Source organism: Orbicella faveolata, unplaced genomic scaffold (assembly GCF_042242905.1).
Source record: "Orbicella faveolata isolate gen_17 unplaced genomic scaffold, um_ofav_v1 contig_1, whole genome shotgun sequence".
Classification (NCBI taxonomy): domain Eukaryota; kingdom Metazoa; phylum Cnidaria; class Anthozoa; order Scleractinia; family Merulinidae; genus Orbicella; species Orbicella faveolata.
This window is the reverse complement of record NW_028301536.1, coordinates 4,287,139-4,307,711: the sequence shown is the minus strand read 5'-3', so window position 1 is coordinate 4,307,711 and position 20,573 is coordinate 4,287,139. Positions and strand designations below refer to the sequence as shown.

General features: G+C 39.0%; 2 protein-coding genes across 3 annotated transcripts in view; one reads left to right on the top strand and one right to left on the bottom strand.

Moving 5' to 3' along the window:
- Positions 1-6,588, bottom strand: part of LOC110061971 (prominin-1-A-like) — a 47,076-nt gene extending 40,488 nt beyond the window's left edge. The window contains exon 1 of one of the 2 annotated variants that reach the window (XM_089285949.1): positions 6,449-6,588. The gene's annotated coding sequence lies outside the window, so the exon portion shown is untranslated. Of the gene's footprint in view, positions 1-2,260; positions 2,327-6,448 lie in introns of those variants that run through there. The other variant, XM_089285960.1, reaches the window with a different exon arrangement.
- A 1,260-nt stretch (positions 6,589-7,848) lies between these two features.
- The window catches only part of LOC110061975 (prominin-1-A-like), a 32,305-nt gene continuing 19,580 nt past the window's right edge, over positions 7,849-20,573 (top strand). Inside the window, exons 1-9 of the mRNA XM_089285937.1 lie at positions 7,849-8,840; positions 12,704-12,774; positions 13,264-13,472; positions 14,225-14,345; positions 15,105-15,171; positions 15,668-15,757; positions 16,875-17,092; positions 17,602-17,679; positions 17,985-18,048. Coding sequence (XP_089142063.1) covers positions 8,606-8,840; positions 12,704-12,774; positions 13,264-13,472; positions 14,225-14,345; positions 15,105-15,171; positions 15,668-15,757; positions 16,875-17,092; positions 17,602-17,679; positions 17,985-18,048 — 1,153 coding nt within the window. The 5' untranslated portion in view covers positions 7,849-8,605. The remainder of the gene's footprint in view (positions 8,841-12,703; positions 12,775-13,263; positions 13,473-14,224; positions 14,346-15,104; positions 15,172-15,667; positions 15,758-16,874; positions 17,093-17,601; positions 17,680-17,984; positions 18,049-20,573) is intronic.

Sequence of the window (20,573 nt, the reverse complement as noted above, 5' to 3'; positions counted from 1 at the left end):
ACAGTATGTCCAAAAATACCTGACGAATTTCATGAATATTTAATGATAAGCCTCTGTTTCCACATGACCAAATAATGGAGCGCGCTAACGAAAAAGTTTATAGAACAGGAGGCAATACCATTGAAACGGGTCAACATTTTGAAACAACTGAAATGTTTTTCTGGATTGCAAAAATATTGTCACGTCATGTTCTATAACCGGGAACTTGTTATCTATTGAAGCAAAGAGTTCTTTTGTCCAAAAGTTGATACACAGCATACCAAAATAAATGATTTGACTTTATTGTTTGCAAAAACATTTATTTTCCGATTTCGACGTCTCTCTGTCCGACACTATCATTTGCTGAGCTATTTCTACCGTTATTGGCTCAAAATAACCACAGGCAGAACAAACGCACGTTTTGAGAATTTGAGTAAAAGAACAGGAAAAGAAAATTTTGCCTAAAACACCGCTACAAGACTCCAAACAGACAACAGGACACAGAGAATCGCAAACTGAAGTAAGTTGTGGGAACTAAGTTCATTTACTCAATTACAAGCTAAATTACGGCCAAATCGTTAATCTAACAATTGCTCACAAATCCTCATAACAACTCAACAACTCGGTTAACTATAGTATTGCGCAACTTTTCAGCTCATGACGTACATATTTGGGCTGCTTCTGAAAGAACCAATCAGATTTGGGTACGTCACTTTCCCCGCGTTTTTCTCCATGTCAACATAGTTGTCAGCACGTCAGTTTTGCTTCAAACTGTGATTGGTCAAAGTGATTATAACGCTAGCGCTATTTCGGTTGTGTTAATAATAGTCTCATGCACTTTTTGATTTGAGTTAATGCATCAGTCAATTCCAGCAATGCCAATCCCCCCCCCCCCGGGCTAACCCCCGGGCATTAGCATTTTTTTAAAAAAATGGGCAAATTCCCCGGGGTGGGGAAACATAAGCTGTCTAAATGCCCCGGGGTGGGGACGAAGAAAGAGGGCAAATGCCCCGCCCCTGGGATCGTCGCCTTGCAACACCTCCACAGTTTTTTAATTAATCAGTGAATAAAACGGTCAACTGTTCAGTGTTTTAATGCAACGGTAAGACTTCAAGGACAACAGTACGTGTTAGTTGATTCTGATTATATTTATTTCTTTCTATTTGTTTTTAACAGTTTGCTAGAGGATAGCTGGGATTGCGGCGGAAGTGCCCTCAGCCGTGAGCGATGAAAGGCGCCTGTATTCGCAGGCTACATTTTCTGTCAAGAATCAAGACATTTTAAATGATGATGCATTGCATTTTAAGCTCGCAAGATCTGTCTTGAAGATCGCATCATTTGAATTCGTATTTTAACTCCACTTTCATGAATTTAAAAAATGCTAGGCTAGTTTTGAATGCGAAATGCGAAATAGTCGTGTTCACGTCAGTTATTGTTTTGTGATAAACAAAATATGTTCGACAAACGCCTCATCTTTCCCGATGAACTCATCCATGGCACTTTCCAAAACACGTGTGTCGAACGCCCCGGGGTCGCCCCGGGGTACGCAAATGTCCAACCCCCGGGCCGCGATAAAATTGCGGATGCCCCACCCCCGGGACTGACAACTTAAGCAAATGCCCCGCGGTTGCCCGGGGGGGGGGGGGATGGGCACTGCTGGAATTGACTGATGCATAAATGAACAAGACAAATTACCATGTCAAATCGTATCGTAGTTGTCAAAACAAAAGCAACCGTACGCGTGTTCTACAGTGTGTTCTAATTTGAGCGGGAAAGTTCGCATACGCACACAACGGTCTGTCACGAATATGATACCATATTAGGGCATGTATCGTGACGTGTTTACACTTACATGTAACCGGATGGTAATGACAGAGCCTAGATGAAAGGCTACACGCCGGCCAACAAACTTTACAAACATTCACACGGCGACTTCCGCTTTACGGTCACGGAGTTTTAAACAAGGTTTGATAGAACAAAATGCTACCGATGAAAACTGCGTTAAATCTACAGCGAAGAATAAATCAAAGTCGAACTCCTTCTACAGATTTCAAACATGTACGTTGTTAAACGCAGTTTTCGCAATATCAAGTTTTGGCGTCTTTCAGAAAACTGAAGTCGATAGATATAAAGACAGTGGCTTATCTTTTAGAGATCTATGAGGGGTCACTTGCTTTTCATTTATAACAGACTGTTTCACTGTCTCGTAGAGTGAACGCTAAAATTCTCGTTCGTTGTGTTACCTGTTGACTAAACAATGTTAATAACATTTTTGACCTACCTTGTCGACTTTCACTTGTTTGCAAATCGGTGAAGGGAGCCGACAACTACGATCAGTTATCGTTCATCTGAAAGAATTCCTGAGGAACTACAAAACAAACTTTATAATGCTTGACTGAATAAACCGCAGCTCATTACAAAACCGAAGGAAGTGCGTGCAAGCAGGTGACGTCAACATCTTGACGCTCGTTACTATCAAAAAGTAAAGTCGGTTTTGTTTAGTTTTGTATAAACCAGACAATAACACGAAAATACACGAATAAAAACTTACGACCATTCATTTTCGAGGTCGGTCACGTACTGAATTGTTTTCAAAATAACGGTTCTTGCCATTAACGTACCAATATGTGGTTTTCCGCATGCAAGACATATTCTCAGTATTCACACGGATATCATCGTATTTTCTCAAAGCAATGTCAATGCCTAAGGGGGGAGGGGGAGGGGAGGGTTGCGAGCAGAGGGGTGGAGAGCAGATACAAGGAAAAGGAAAAGGGTCGTCTGGCTTTCACGCGTTCCAGCCCACTCCTCTGCTTAATTTAACTATTTTGTAACTAGCACATTATTAAACAAAAGAGCAACGCCATATTGAAAGAGGATTATAGACCTAATATTGCCAAATTTGTCCCTAAGTCTAGATGGGCATAGTCCTTATACCTCTCTGTATTTTTGTCATGTCATTATTTATAGAGTGTATTTTTGTATTAGTTAACTCATGTGTTAACTTGAGTTCGATTTGTTTATAACTTTGTAAATTCTGAAAATTACTGGTAAAGCCTAGTTTTTACAGTGTCTCCATTAAACACAGCAGTGTCAAATATATATTGTTATTTAACTTAAGTCGTTCTTTCTCTACATTGATGTGGTATGTAAAGACTCGAGTATAAAATACAATCATTGTTTCCTTAGGCTTTTCAGATTACAGACGCACAAATAAAAATTCGACCATCAGTGAAATTTCGGCGGTTTCTGAGCTTTGAAAAAGTTACAGATTTTGTATGGCCAAGATCAGTGCAGGTTAAGTATAAAACCTCTCCAAAAAGCGTAACATGAGCTCGTGAAATTTTGCAGGTAGCCTTTGAGAAATTTACTTGAAATCACACTATCCTAGAAGTCACGTGACTTATCTATACTACTAAGCTATAAGTAAATTTTGCTGCTTCCAGATTTCAGCTATTCTGTGATCTGTATTGGTTTAATTAACCAATTTTACTAAAATGCAAAAACGTTCCTTGTTCCACTTTTAATATACTGGTCTTTTAGTGCAGCAGTTTTCTTCCTTGCACATTTAAATAGTTACTTTTCGGATTTCCCTGGTTTCCAGTTACGTAATAAATGGCCAAAAATATCGACCAGGCATTCTCGCCAAGTATGCCTTGGTATGTTTTCTTCAATTTCAAGACATTTTTCATTGGCCCCATCCTTCATAAACGCTGTCAGAAGTCACAGATTTTTCCTTGAAAAGCTGGCGAGCCAGTGTTTGAACAAGAAAACTTGTGAAAGAAGAAAATATTGGACAGGTCACGGCAAAATAGGCCTTTCCACAAAGACCTGGATATTTTTTTAAGGATATTTAGAAGTTTCTGAGATATTTAGAAAATTTAGAGATATTTATAAATATTCGTAGCTTTTATGGCGAAGCCCTGTGTTGTCCTGGCTATTTTCTTGAAACAATACTCAGTTCTATGCTAGAAACAGTCAAGTTCGACGATCTTCCACACAAAAAATGTATACAATATCACTAAAAGCACCAAAACAACAATTTTTCCAAAATGGCGGATGCTGGTAACATCGAAGCACCTGAACTTCTTGCGCTACTCCTTTACTGCAAGAACATTTTGAAAATTTTCGCCTAAGTGATTCAAAATTGGTTCATTTTTAAAACAAAAATAAGAGATGTTTAGAGAATTTTTCGAGATGTTTAGAAAACATTTTGCGATATTTAGAAATTTTTTTGTGAAATTTCCGGAATTAATTGAATATATTTATTTTAAGCGATTTTACGTGATATTTGTGGAAATGCCCACGGCAAAACGAAATGATGAAAGAGATGCAAATTTAGCTGACCACGGAGACGGAAAACTTTCCGCCACGCTCAAATTAAAATTGGGCAGCCAAGCTTCATACTAAGTTTGTTAAAGACGAGCAAATAAACTTATCAAATTCAATGTGCATACGCGCACTTTGGGATTAATTGAAACACTCCTAAAATGCTTAGAAAAAAGACTAATGCAAAATGTACGAATGGTAGTTTATATGGGCAATTTTGTTTGCAGGTTTGGTCGTCGGATAATCAACCATATGAGAGAGTTTAACGTGGTCGGTCCGGGAACAAAATAGCAAGTGTTAATTTTCTGTTTCATTTAAACAGCACGCATTTTGGTTCTTGAACGAGAAAATGTGACAAGAAGAAAAAGAAAACGAAATTTCTGTTCGCGAGCAGCTCTGCTACAAGGGAACGTGAAAAGAGTACATGATTGTAGCATCAACTGGTATAGAGTGGTTATAATGACCCATCAAAATCTAAGGCTTGCTGTGAAGTGCTGGAAACAGTTTTGAGATCCTTTGAGCCACCTTAACACTGAAGTTGTCAGCGTATGTTGCAAAATATGCAAAATATAATGAGGCCTCGATAAAGCAGATGTATAGATTCAAGTGAAGAAGTGATAATAGGTTATGGGCACCTGAAGCTCTCAAAATTATAATTTTCCAGGCTGTTCAAGCTAGTTTGTGGGAGGCGCCGTGGCCCAGTGGTTGGCTCGCCGGACTCCGGATCGAACAGTCCGTATTGGAAAATATCATGTGACCGGGGACATTGTGTTGTGCTCTTGGGCAGGGCACTTTACTCTCACAGTGCCTCTGTCCACTCAGGTGTATAAATGGGTGCCGGCGAATTTTGGAATTTACTCCTGACAGACTGCTGGGCGGTAACCCTGCGAAAGACTAGCATCCCGTCCAGGGGGGAGTAGCAATGCTAAAAGTCGCTTCATGCTACAGAAACTGATTAAGCGTCTTGCTGTTAGGCTTTCTTCTTAAAATAGCTCGGCAATATAACTTGTCATACGTGTCCCGAACGTCTCTAAAGCTAAGTTATGATATTTCTTAATAATTCAATAAATTATTAGGAAAGGGTTTTCATTTTCTTGGCGATCGGCAGGTCAGGAGAAACCACTTCATACCCAAAAATTTTGTAGCGTGTGTGTGTGTGTGTTTATTTGGTCGCTATGAGCTCAATAACACTTCAACAAAAAGCCAGTTTCTCATTTTGTCTGACTTATCGAATTCAACAGACACCTGCTTTGTTCTAGCTGTCAAAGAAAATCATTTTTGGTAGGAAATTGAACCTAACAGAAACTGGCTTTAAAGAACACCTTTGAAATATTGCAAAACAGACACAGGTTGATTTTTCCTGACATTTAAAAACTGAAACTATCAGTTACTATTAGAAACAACAAAATGAAAATAATCGGTAATTGTAATGTTAATTTAAATTTGTGACAATCGTCTAGATCGCTTCTGAATATTTAATAAAACAACGTTTGGGAACAAGTTTGTCTAAATTAAACGCTTTGAGATTTACAATACGCATTTTCCACCCGCTTTTGATTCGTTATCATGGAAATCTTGGAATTCGGATAATTTTTTTCCTTTCTCTGATACAAAAGTGAAAAAGAAAAAAAAAAAAACCATCAAGGACCGCAGTTTATCCGCGATGAAACACTGAACACTTAACAATATGTGCGGTGAATGTTCTTCAAAGAGTGTTCAGTAAGGGAAGATATTCTTTTCAACGTAACCTCAGTTAACTGTGTCGGTTTGAAAAGCGGGTTAGCACACAGCTGTATTTTCTTGTCAATGGACAAAGAGCCAGTTCTAAAACGCGTTATCTAAGTATCTTACTCCTCGAAGCTTAAACCTGTATTGTAAAAGAATATCGATAGCCAATGGTCGATCTTTGTAAATAGGAAACACGTTTTAATTATTGAGAGCTAAATATACCGCGCGAAGCTTAGTGTTTTTGCTCGATCCGTTCGCTACGTTAGCAAATGGCTTCCTCGATTATCACCGCAAATGATTGCGAACATTGCCCTACTTTTTAAAGTTAGACCCAAAAACGCAAGAAAAGCAACTATTATAAGATATATAAATACAATAAAGATGTCCTCCTAGCTTTAAAATTGTATAGACTTACAATTATCCTTGAGTATATGACTCCGATTCCACCAGTATATTTTCAGCCAGGCCTGCATCAGACGCTTACAGCTCAAGAAGTAGGTTGGCTAATTTCCACACGAGCGGAAACTGTATTTTCCTCTCTTGACAGCCGTAGCATGGAAACCAATCATATTTTATTTATTCGAGAAAAACTCCAGCCATCCTTAATTTTAAAATATTTATATTAATGCACCCTGCATTTACGGTGATTGGTTGGAAAATGAAAGCAATTATTTACTTGGTGTTGCAATTATTGATACTGTAAGCTAGGAAAAAGAAATCCGTCTTAATGGACACATCCCTACCTTTTTTTGTCGCGTTTTGATGCTAATTTCTCAGATTTCATTTCAAATGATATAATTCTTTGCCCTTTTTCGTTGCTCATTATTCATGCTTTTTGCCGTCCTCTGAACACTCTCTAATACAAAGAAGCCGTTTATCAGCTGTCGATGTTATTTTAATGATTGTTTCGGATTTATGAAAGAGCGAATACTTTCTCGTGATGGTGATTTATGGAGTTTCTTTGTCCATCCAGTATTAAACAGCTTGCTAGTTGTCTCGTCGCCTAGGGAGTCAGTGGGTTAGAATCCTGCCCGAAAATAGAAGGGATATATAGCAAGTTATATTTTGATTACACTCTTCCGCAAGGTATATATGTCAGTATTGATGCTAGGCGTCATGTAGTAAACATTATTTGTATACAAAAAACAATGATCGAAACACTTGCCAGTAGGTTAGTCCCAGCATGGATTTCGTATCGAGCGCAGTGGGTTCAATCCCTGACCGGGTTTATTGTGTTATGTTCCGTGGACCAGACAGTTAACCGTTAAAGTGGCTTTTTTTATCTCCCCCAGGTGTATAAATGGGTAACGACAAATTTAATGCTGTGGTAACCCTTTCAGATGGACTAGCATCTCAGGAGGGAGTAGAAATACTCCTAGTAGCTTTATGCTAAGGGAACCGCTGATCTGAGGGGCCACAAGGCGAGGAGAGTTCTCAGTGAATTACAAAAACCGGATAGTTCTTGTGCCAAATCTCCCCCGGTTATTAAATTAAGAGAGTTGAATGGCTCCGGAGACGAGAGTGGAGAGCGGGCCTGTAGTTTTCGCGCTGAGTGTTCGTCGTAAAAGTTGAGAGGCTTGGAAACGAGGAAAAAGTAAGCAACAAAACCTCTCTCGAAACTCAGAGCGGAGAAACGTACTTTGCAGCCTTCTGCGCATCCCTAGCTCTACTTGCGGGCTCAGGTAATAATGCAGGCTGTAATGGTGGAAAAAACGGCGGACTGTCAATAAGGTATGCGAGGATGTCGCTCGGTTGATTTATTTATGCTTGGGCAAGCATTAATTTTTTTCTGCATTTCACTGTCAAGAAAACAAGTCTCCCCCTGCCTGCTGAGAGGCTCTCTTGCTTATATATTCAGTGGTGTGCTTATATGGATGCTATATGTAAAGAGTGTTTGAGGAAAAAATGTGTCTTCACATCGAAATTTCTTGTATATACCGCGGGGAAATGAAGGGTTCGCAAACCTTAGGTCAGGTTAATTTTGTCCGAAAAAATTGATTCCCAACGAAAACAATACACCAGATTTCCATTCGTGACGTTTAAATGTTGCTGCTTGCGGGGAAAATTTGGAAAGCATATAAAGTTCGTAACTTTTTTCGTTTACATGATCGACGAAATTCGCGCCATTTTTTCAAACTTGGAGCCCGGCGCGCAGCCAAAAACTCGCGCATACTTGTTACGTTTTCCGCTCTGAATTCTCGAAAAAGGAACTTTGTCAACCTCCTTCCCGGGGTCTTTTTGCGCGAAAAATTCAAGATGGCGGATACTCCTGTTGCCTCTCTACGTATGCCCGATAAAACGGGTTCTCTTGATGCTGACCAAAACAAATTGTGCCTCTGGTGAGACGAACGAGTTGGTGGCAAACCAAGAAGCCTCGCGCGCGCCCGTAAGCTGTGACGTCATAAATGATTTTCGACCTGCTACGAAAAGTGTAAAATGCGAGCGGTTTGTTTTGATAGCAGCTACAATGCGGCGCCCGTTAACAAGTTTTTCTTTATTAGCAATTTCATTTTATTCGTGAGAGATTTCCAAAGAAAAGACACCGTCAATGCGCTAAAAAGACCGCGGGGGAATGGCCTCCTTTCCCAAGGAGAAGAAAGTATTCCTTGCAGTTATACTGTCTTACATCGCCGGCTCTCTCGTCGTAGAAGGCAAAGGAAGTCTTCGAGGAGATAAGATAATCTTTTCTCCACTACGTAAAGGAAATAACTACACCTTAATGAAAAGCAAGAGCGACTGGTTTCTGTCCGGCTATGATAAAATTGCTGAAGCCGTGGTTTTATCACTTAATTACTCTCCGCCTTACGGTAAGATATTATTTAACGTATTGTGGTACAATTGAAACTGGACATGGATATATTTTACATTGGCCTTTTTAGCGATTTTCTGCTCATTTGAGAAGTGTTACAGTTGTAAGGGGCTATTGCTGGATTAACTAGGAAAAAGGGATCTCTGATTGCTTTTCTCCGTGGGGCGTTATCTGTGCAATCGGCTGTAAAATACTGAATTGAAAATCGTGACAGATTCATTCATGTGCAGTAAACCATAATGTTTTCAAACGCGCTTTCTCTTTCAAGTTTGTAAATCGCCTATATAGCTAACACTTTTCTTCAAAACAGATCTAGAGAAATCAGCGGGAAATTGGAGATGTTACCCGAGCGAAATTAGTCTATGTTTCAACGGGATTTCAATACCTATTCATGGATTTGAACTTTTTGTCGTCCTTTATTAAAAGTAGTTGATCGTATTGCGTTAAAAGGTAGTTGAAACGTTTAGAAAATATTTGAAACTTCTTCTCGACATCAATCGCACAACATTTCTTTAGTTCGCAATAACTGTGGCAATAGGCGAAAAATATAATCGAATTTCTCGAGTTTTCTAGCTAAAAAAGTTGTTAACTTCTGGTCGTAAACTCCATTTTGGCGTTTTTCAATAATTTAGTACATGCAATTCTTTGAAAGCCGCGGTGAAGAAAAAATCAAGCGCTTTACAATTATCTTGACAAATTTTCCACAAGGGTAAACTAAAATGTTTTTAATAAGCTTTTCCGAAAATTATACGTTAAACAAATCTTCTATTAGCCTTCCAATAAGATGGATTTCGTATTGAACAAGTAAGATCACAAGAGAGAGATCAGAAGTTAAGTTTACAAAAAGACCTGTGGTCTTCAGGTTTTGTTTAGCATAAGAGTTTCGCTGGTTTAGCATTGTACTTTCATGGTACCAGCACGCCCGGCCCACGTAATGGAAGAGATTTCCCATTGTAAGAGCTTGAGGTTTCTTTGTACCTTTGAACATACGTGGCCTAAACAAATATAATCAAGGCTTTTATTTTCGTGCGATGAATGTGAATTCGGTCTTGATAAGATCAACTGGAAATTCGTTGGAGAATTGTTTAGCGCATGACCACAGAAAATATGTTCAATTTGCGCTACCTAATTGACAAAATTGATTAATTAGAATTTTGCGCCGAAATTACAGGTCGATTTAGCTGTAATACACAGCCCTAGTTTGTTCCATTGCACGATTCCATTACTAACAACAAGAGGTTTTCAGTTTTAGTTTGATTTAATTCACCCAGTTTTAATTTCCACATTTTGACGTATTTTTTGGACAATGATTAACTCAGGCAATCTCTGAGAAAACGTTCCTTACGCGAGAAAAATCAAAAAATATCTTTCGGATGCGGGGGACAAGCTTCAAAAGACCTAGCAAAATTATTATAACCACTTTGACGAGCGTTGTACAGTTTACCAGAATTCTGACACGATTGTCTTCCTTTTGAGGCCCTGTTCGGTGCAACTTGCAACAAACGTCATGGTAATAAGCGGGGGAACTTCAGCGTAATTGAGAAAATGAATTGACGACGGTCAACAAGATTTGACTTAAAATTAACACAGCCTAGAAAAGTTATAAGAAAATCATTCAAGGTGAATCAGCTGTTTTCAAATGCCGAGTAACGCCCTTGTACTTTCACAGAGCCCTTGTACCATCTACAATTCTTCTGTAGCGTGCACAACCAACATGACACAAAATTCTAACCGCTTTCGCTATAACGAGTTCTGCCGCTGTAAAACTGAAACGCAAGAAAAGGAGCAATTGTTTTGGCGTGATCAGCAACCCATATAACAACTTCAATATCTCAATAACACAAACGAAAAAAAATAGCCGTCATATATTGTCATTTATTCGAGTTACAGCAAGACTCTCTACCATAGTAATTAAGACTAATAAAATTATTTTTAGGGTCCAGTCTTATGACAATAATCTTATAAGTCAATCTGGATTGTAAGATAAAAATTCATCTTTTTCGGGGCTACTCATATAAAAAAATATGGCTTGTCGAGAGCCGGCTTTTAGTCACTGCAAAGTATTGCGAGTGATCAAGTCACAGGTGTAACTGTACTGTGACAACAACGCCAAGGTTAACGAAAAACGACTTTTTATACTCAACCTACGGATCTCGCAAGAATTTAGATTCATTCAGTTAACTTATCACTGTCAGAGATATCCCAAACAAAATATATAAGACAGCGTCAAAATTCGCGAAAAATGAATTTTTAATTTGGCCCTCGTAGTTCATGTTCTCTCGAATACGTAAAATGTGCTCATTTCTCTTTGTTGTCTGGTAAAAAATGGCAAAGAAATGAACAAATAATTATAACACCCGTACACAGCCATTGTACTCGTTGCCTTTGCCGTTGTGCATTGCTTTTTAAACTTCCTAAAACCGAATGAACGGCAAAAGAATAAACAGCCAAACGCGCACAAAGCAAACGAAAGCCCAGCCGAACAAAAAGACGGTTGAGAGCTCGAGTGCAGAAAGCATCTTTGCAATGAAATGTCTTTTCACCACATTTCCCGCCATTTCGTCTCAGGTAGTTGCGAGAAAGTCGCTTGGGCTATCCACGTATCGCGCGAGTAACGTCCTCGAAATAACTGGGTGCCATGTCAAAAAATAACTTAGGAGGGATTCTTTGGGTATAAGGCCTACGTGGGGGATTCACTCTCATACCTTAATCTTCTCTTGTGCCTGAGAAACTTGCTCTGCGTCAGTAACTACCCAAGTTGTTTTCAATCTAGTTGCTAGCGAGAAATTTCCATCAGCTGCAAACTTTTCGTCAATGAAAGAGGTTTTATTGGCTGCGAATTGACACTAAAAACAGTTCTAAATACCCGAATGCCTTGAAAAACTCTTTCTCTACATAATTCAGTCGTTATATTTCCGCTGAGCCGGAAATTGGAACAGTGTAGTTGAAGTGTGCTATTAAAATGTCCTAGCTGAGAAACCCTTGCTCTCTGTAAATTAGTCAAGAAATAAAACCAGTTCAAACGCAAGATTATTCCTTGGGTACTATAACTACTTAATATCGGTCGAGAAATCTCCTTTCGAGAAATTTGCATCGGTGAGGAATTTTTTATAACTAAAAAGTTGACTTTTCGTCGTGGAAAAATGATAAGGAACAATACAAAATAAAACATTCTTGCTCTTTAATTAAAAATGACAAGAATCTCTTCCTTTAATTTGTGTACTTAAGTTACAGCATTTGAAAATTCTTAAATACATAAAAGCAATGTTGTCGCTTGAAAGATGGCAAAATGTACCCGGGCAGCGCTAGCGATCTCGAGTGGTTGGTGTCAAATGCTTCTTTCATAAAGATCTTTTCACAGGTTTTCGAAATCATTTCCCTGGATCTACATCATTACCTTTTTAATTTAGCTAGAAGTCTTTGAAAGATTCCCAAATTTTTGTACATGCCGAAGCTAACTGCATTCTGATGTCAGTTTGACACAGAATTGACGGGATTCTAAAATCCGAGGTTTAGCGGGTGCAAAGCCAAGATGAACTAAACCAGTATTTGTTATATGAATTCAAGCAATTTTTTCAGCCTTTGAATAATTTGAAACTGTACATAAAAAATTGCAGTGAAAGCGCTTAATATGTGGTTTTCTGGTAAGCCATGATCGAATGATGGCTGGTCAAACAGGTCCGAAATGCGTACATGTGCACAAATAACAAGCTTCCAATTTATACTGAACAGCCTAATGTCCTTGATTTTGTTAGCCTTTGAGAAATTTATTCGTGCTTATTTATTCAAAATTGCACTCGAAATCATGTGATTACCCATACAAATCATAATCTTTAAGATCTCGCATGTAACACATTGCAGATGCCATTAAAGATGGACTCCGAACTCTTGACGGGAAAGGTGATTTTACGGTTGGAGACATAACAAGAAAGGTAAAGGCACAGTGAGATATTGATATGCAGAAACAAGAAAAAGAATAAAAAGCTCTCTCGAGCCGCTCAAACGCATGTGTTGAGAAGAACTTTGACAAGTGGCACCTTCCGTACACGCAGAGAGTACTCTCTAAGAATTAAACGACTTCAGTCAGGGTATTTTTGGTTATTTTGGGCCGCGATCAAAATTACCTTTTAGTCGAAGGAAACCTGAAAATAGTAGTTTGCTAATATGGAAAAAAACCAAAGAGATAACAATCAACCATAAACAAACAAGGATGATTAGAGATGGAGAAGATTAATACGGATTGTAAACGATGAAGTTGAAAAATTGAGGCCAAACTTTTTAAAGAGCTCAAACAGTGACGTAGCTCCTGTACCGACCGTCAGCAAGGTTTATTAAAAACAAACAAAAAAAAACTTTAAAGTTTCTCTTATTTTGATTAGCATTTGAGATTATTTGAACGCTGCACTGATTTTTCCTTTCAGGCGATAGAGGAAAATCTACCTGTAACACTTCTCACCTCCATGTCGCTCATAAGTGCTTTTGTAATACCGCTGGTCGGTATCATATTTGGCTGCTTTCGTTGCAAGGGACGGTGTGGCGGCGAGCTGTTGGAGGAGGACCTGGAAACGAATCCTAAGAAACACAGACAACTTTTCACAGCCGCGATTTCTGTTTGTACGGCATTAATTATGTAAGTTTGACACAACTGTGTAAACGAGAAGCTTCTTCAGTGCAAATCGAGTCTTGTCACTTCTTGTTTTGATGTGCAAGCATTTTGGGAGCTTCTACCAAGTCAAGATTATTGAAGTCTAATTTCCGTTGTCTGATAGAGGGGTTTTCAACTGAGTGTCGTAAAACGAAAACCAAAGTAATCGCTCTTGCCAATCACAAAGAACACGGACAATAAAATGAGCCAATCAAAATTTCGAAGTAATTACAGGTAGCTGACGCAAAGCGCGGGAAAACGCGTGCGAACGAGTAACGATTGGATGAAAAATTGGCGCGAAGTGCAAAACCAATCCCTTTTTGAAACTCAAATTAAAAACCGCTCTAGTTAAAGCTTAGATTGATTTTATTATTTCTTAACTAAAAAACGCAGAATCTCATTTTGCCGACATCAATTAAAGAGTAACAGTTCCAAAGCAGCAACGACATTAGTTCATAGACTAGCTTTTTGTAAAAATTTAATAATGATGGAGACCGTCCCATCGAAAACTCGAAACCTACTCGTATAAGGATTTGAAAATCACTGTTATAAATCGCAAATGACCAATTGTTGGTTTATTTTAAATCCCCTCGAAAATACTCCAACATTTAAACCTCGGGACAACCTATTGATGTCGAAACACATTTTGAACCTTTAAACTTGCGAATGACACCTGAACAGTTGAGTAACATGGCCGGCTTATCACGATTAATTGTAAGACGATTTATATTCCGCAGGATCGCTGCTTTTTCAATCAGTCTTATCAACGACAAAACAGAAAGCGCCTCTCCATCGCTGGACGCCCTTTTTATGGACTCGATTGTGGACATCACCATTTACAAGGAGAACACCTTGGAGGTGAGCCTTGAAGACTTGAAGTTGATATCAAACACAACAGTTGTATATGAATTTTTTGTGAAAGATTGCCAAGATAATGTTTGCTCCCTGCCATCGATAAAAATGTTCCTAATGCGATCTTTTTTGTACAAGTGCACGTATTTTGCTTTTTCTTTTTTTACTATAACATGAACTTCAAAAAATTGCAAAAAAACCTTTTATTTCGCAAAATTTGAGCGAGAACTGGCACTTATACAGAGTTCACGCAATCAAAAACATTTTGATTGTATTTGAAATACAAACACTCGCCATTTTTCAGCATAACAGTACCACTTATTGCGCTGTGGAAGAAATAACTAGCTAAGAGGGCTTATTATGTTCCTTTAACTTTTAACAGTGTCTGAAAAGAAACCATCATTAGGAATTTGCAAGTAGTCAGAGGGTTAGTTATGGCGAAATTTTTCGTGCTTAGGTTCCTCCGGCTGGAAGAAAGGCGAGGAGCAATGTGAACGAGAATCAAAACATAAACAACGCGCGCGCGCGTAGCCTGAATTGAAACACGACGTCATAAGCTATTGATGACGTGTAACATGCAAACGGTTTGTTTCGATTGTAGCTACAACGCTGGGCATCTAAACGTTGTAAAGTTTTTCTTTAGAACCAATTCGTTCTTAATCATTGTAAGGGGTGTCTACGTAGTAAATGTTATCAGGAAACTGGTAACAGAAGCTTAGTTATATGTGCTGTGTTGTAATATTTTGAATTGTTTTCCTCTTGTAGGAACTAAGCGAAGTAACCGGAGAAAATATGAATTTTACAATCGATCTGATAACAAAAGAATTGTCATGTGAGTTATAAGTTGCTGTAGTGATTTCATACACAATTTTTACCGTAACAAGTATGACGATCTTTGACTTCGATCGCAGTGTTTGATTTACGGTCTACATTACTGTATTACGTATGTGCTTTGCATATGTTTCGGAGTCTCTGTACTCTAATGATTCAAGAAACTTGTTTAAGTTAGCAATCTGCTCCGACTGTTTGGAAAAAAACTTGAAGTTTTTCAACCAGTTAGGGACAAAACAGGAACTAATCGGATTAAATATAGTTTCGCATTATTTCCGCCGAGCTTGTAGAGTAACAGAGTTCTTGAATTGAATTGAATCTCAAGGAACTGTTTCGTTTAGCTAAGGGCCTTTTTGAACGAAATTTCCTTTGGTTGAAAAAAGACAGACAAATCCTGTAAAGCGTTTTGACTAATAAGAAGAACGGAAGCTATTTGTCCTTGTTATGCGGTTTTCTGATTTGGAATTACTTATAAAACTTGTTTACCTTGGTTACAGATCTACCGGTTAATATTACCACACCAGTCATTGAACGAACTAAAGACGCCGTGAAGGCCGTTCTGGATAACGTCAAAGAACTAGGAACAAGTTAGTATCTACGGTTGCTGCACAAGGGAACATTACTTGTTGGACTTGAAAACACAGCTTGGTTAGGCCTTCCGTCCACTTTGATCCGTCACGAAAACGGAGCTTTTCTAAAACGCTCTTCAACCCGGAGGAATTTGAAAACGCCGCCGCCATTGTGTTTTAGTGCGGACAGAAAACATTTTGAAAACGAAACTTTTTGAAAACGGTGACGTTACGATAATCATGATATTTCTCTGCGCGAGTTTTACTCGAAGACAAATGCGATTATTGCGTTTTCAAATTTCTCCGGCCCAGTGTGGACGGGACCTTAAGCCGACGGCAGGTCTTTATTTTATGCGAGAGCACACTAGCGAACCATGAAGCAAGTTTAAAGGCGATTTTTTTGAGAAAAATTTCTAACAGAATATATCTTATGACAAAAGGATTTTCTACGTTTAAGTGTTGTAAACAAGTGAATAACAGTAACAGAGAAAAAAGTTAAAAGAAATAAAAAAAAAAAACAAACAAGCGTAAACAAAAAAAGAATGATGGAACAAGCATGGAAAGAAGAAAACAAATAAACAAACAAATAGAGCGGTTTTCAATAGACCATTTTACAGTTGTCTGCTTGGTGACCTGGCCTTTGAATGGCAGCGAGCCTGCAGGTGACCTTGTTTTGATATAGACCTCACTTTCCTTTATTGTGTAAATCAAGTTGTTTTAAACGCTAACTATAGTTTGCATTTAAATGAGAAAAGCAGAAAGGTCTGTATCAAAGCAAGGTCACCTCCAGCCTCGCTTGCATTCATAGGCCAGGTAACCAAGCGCACAACTGTAAAATAACCTATTGAATGTCGAAATTATTCAGACAATTACTTTGGTTTTAGATTTTAGTTTTAGATTTTACTACGGTTTGAGATTGGCTGAGCAGTCTAATTGGTAAGCAATTATAAAACAAGACATTATAAAACATAGAAACAACAAGCAAACCAATAAACGATAAACATAGACACATGGGAGTAATCGAGCTAATAAATTTCTCAGAAATCATCCAAATAAAACTGATAAAAAACTGTCATTAGTGATAAATGCTATTCAGTTCCAACCAAAGTCCGGTAATTGACAATCTGCTTCTCAGAGCTCAAAGATCTAAGAGATTCCTTAAAGGATGTGGCGGACATTGTTCAGAATTTACGGCTGCTTGGTCAGAAACTTCGTGATGGCCTGGACGAGGCACGCAACAACTTAACAGACGCGAAAACAGAGTGTGACAAAGATGAGTCGTCAAAAACAGCTGGGGCGTGTGACAAAATACCCACTGGGGATCCACTACAGGCTCAAGCGGATTTTAACAAGGTAAGGCTTAGTTCACTTTAGCGACATAACGACATAAACATAACGACATAAGATGGACGTTATGTACTCGTTATGTTTGCAGAGTGGACATCCTGACATAATGACATAACAGCAGCATTATACATACCATAATAGCGACATAAGGGAAAATACTGATCTTTTCAGTCCCCATGTCTCCGTGTTCACGTTACTGTCATAAGCGATAACGTAATGGACTTTGAACAACTCGAAAGTAATTTATTCTTGTCAGCAAGCTCCGAAAGCCTCCCAAATGAAAATAAAGCGAAGTTGACATAGCTTTGAAACGAACTACGTGTTAACAAGGCTTGGGGGTAAACTATTGACAGCTGAGGTAATCACACCGGATGAAGTGTGCCAAGATTTTCAGGGTTCATTTCTTAAGACTTCTGTTCCTCTAAGAAATTGAATTTGAAATTTTTACGGTATGTTTTTTTTTTTCTTGTCACCACATTCTTCTCAATTTTCAACCCCGTTTGTGTTGTTTTTAGGTCCCGGCATTGACGCAAGAGTCGTCAAACATAGAAGGAATTCTCGCCAGAAATGACTTTGAAGAACGAAGCACTGAGGTGTGTCACAAATTCTTAACCCTCGTTCATTTGCAATAACTTTTAAGCTACGTGTAGCTACCTCAAAACGAGAAAGGGAAATAGGGCGATTGCTAGGAAAAAGATATCGGATAAAAGATATTTAATATCTGTTACAAGATATACACCGCATTTTAATTTCTGGTAGAAATAGACTTTTAATCATGGCAGGGTGTAGACGAGATCTTTTAAGCTAGAGGCAACGTGCACTAACAACGAAAGTTATCATTTAGATCTAACTTTTAGCTAACAGATATTACTGATATCGATTTTTTTTTTTACTTTAGGGGCAAAATGAATTTAACTCCATGGCAGCAAAAGTTGACCAAAAGACATTATCAGGAAGGGAAGGTAAGTTATCAAACAGAAAAGACTGGTAAATAGTAAAGGTTTTTAACTGTGACCAAGAGATTATCAAAGTAAGAGAGTGAATCCCCATATAGGCCTGATCCCTAAGGGAATCTCTCTTAAGTTATTTTCAGACATAGTACCCAGTTAGTTCGTCCGCGTATATTGCTCGCGCGTTGCGCGGATATTTTCGTGGAGGATTTGTTTATGTGTCACTTCGTTTTAAATCGACGGAAACCCTCCAACGGTGTGGGGATGCCTTCCTTTATATAAACATCAAAGAAGCAAAGGAGCTTGTACCCTAGCTATGTTTTCATACATTTTGAAACTTGAGGAGTTTAAATAAGAGACTAGTGTCTCCTGCCCAAACAATATGTTGTTGTTGTTCGTCCTTCGTTGTCGAGGATGACCATGACATCTAGTTGGCTGATGAGTGTCCGGAGGTGGCTGATGAGGCCAATCCTGGCAAGGAAGCCTCTCCCACAGGTAGGGCAGAAGTGGGTAGGCGCTGTGTTGGCGCTGGTGGCTCTAGCCTTGCGTGCTGCCGTGCCCGTTTCTACTCAGCTTGAAGGGACCTGCGCTCCTTTACTGCGTGGGCTCCTTTGATGATGTGATGGCGCCAGGAGGGTCTGTCCGAGGCCAGTGACTCCCATGAGTCAGTGCTGATGTTAAAGTCTTTCAGGGAGACCTTCAGGCTGTCCTTGAAACGTTTTCTTTGCCCTCCGACTGTGTGCTTGATCTGACAGAGTTCACCGTAGAAAAGCTGCCCAAACAATAATAAACTGAATGAACCGCAGAGAAATGAGCAGCTAAACGAGTGCAAAGCAGAAACTCCCGACCACAACGCAACTGAACAAACGGATGGTCGAAAGTGCGGATAGACACTCGCCGCCCAAACAAACAAAGGGAGTTTAAGCGACAACAACTACAACGCCAAGGACAACTGGACAACGTCGATTAAAAAAACGACTTTATATTCAACCCACGAATCTCGCAAGAATATACATTCATTCAGTTTGTCTATCATTTTCAGAGATAATTTAAACAGAATACGTACAATTCGAAAAAGAATTTTAAAAATTGGCCGTCGCATTCGCTGGGGGCTGCTTCCTTGTGTTTTCCAAGTGTCTGTGAAGAGGATTTAGATGAAAGTTTTGAACGACTAATAGATTTATACTAAAACAATTAGATTATTCGCTCTCGATTTCTATCGCGTGATAATTGACGAGGGCTGCGCCCTCGTCAACTATCACGCGATAGGCATCGAGAGCGAATAATCTAATTGTTTAATAGAAACACTCGTGAAAGTTTGGGAGAACTCGAAAAACCTGTGGAAATACTTGCCTGCGGCTCGTGTTCCCACCGCATTTCTCGTTCTCCCAAAGTTCCGCTCGTGTTTCTATAACTCGATAGCAACACGGTACACGTTTCTATTTCTTAAGTAACGCATGCGTACACAGCCATTATACTCCTTGCCTAATGTCGAACCCAGGTCTCCCACGGCCAGGCAGGCGTCAAACAGAGTGAGATCTGGGTACGAGGTTACTCTTTGCTGTTGCCGTTGTGGTTTGCTTATTTTTAAGGTCCGGTAATATGGACAACATTTTTCTTCAACTTGTCTCGCAACATTGTTGCATTGTAAGTTCAAAACACGCTGTTGCGCGTATTACCACGTTTGTGACCAACTTGCCTCGCAGCAAAATACAGTGTTGCAAGGTGAGGCAACATGTTGTGCAAAGTAGACTGGAGTTCTACTTTCTGCAACAAATTTTAGTTTTGCTGCTCGTATTACCACTGAAGCTGCGACTTGTCTCGCAACAAATTTGAATTCGACGCTTGTAATTGGCTGTCGCAAAGCGCGGCAACGCAGCCAAAAAACAAAAACAACAACAACAACAACAAACGGCGGACGGTAAGGACGAGCCTGAATTCGACGTAGACCAGTAACTCTCGGAAAGTAATACATTTGCCCTGTGAAAAGAACTCGAGGGCTATCATAGTCTTTGGGGCACCTCGTTTGTCCCTTCAAAAGAAGCGGCAAAACAGGGAAAATGTTTGGAAGAATCTTTAATCTTTAATCTTTAATCTTCAATCATTATTTATACACGGTAAAAACATCAGGTAGAAAAAAATAACATCATAATAATGATTATAAATCAAAATCCTAACATTATATTAACTTACATTGAAATGCCCCTTAAAAAACATCCTGGTTTCCATGAATGCCGTGTTTAAAAATTATGGTAGAGGAGGCGTTTAAATTTGTTTAATGAACCAGACTCTCCAACTGAACTGTTGCAGAAATACAACTTTTCGCCTAGCTATCTTTTACAACAACAAAACTTTATTTTGTTCTGAAACGACACTGAGCTTCATACTGAGAGAACGTCGCTGGCACGGAAAATTAAGAAGAGAATGACGGCCACAAGCCGGGCTGTTCCGAAAACGCGGAGTGCGAAGTGCGGAGTGCTGAGTGCGTACTCTAAAAAAAAAAATAAAAAAAAAAAATAAAAATATATATATAAAAA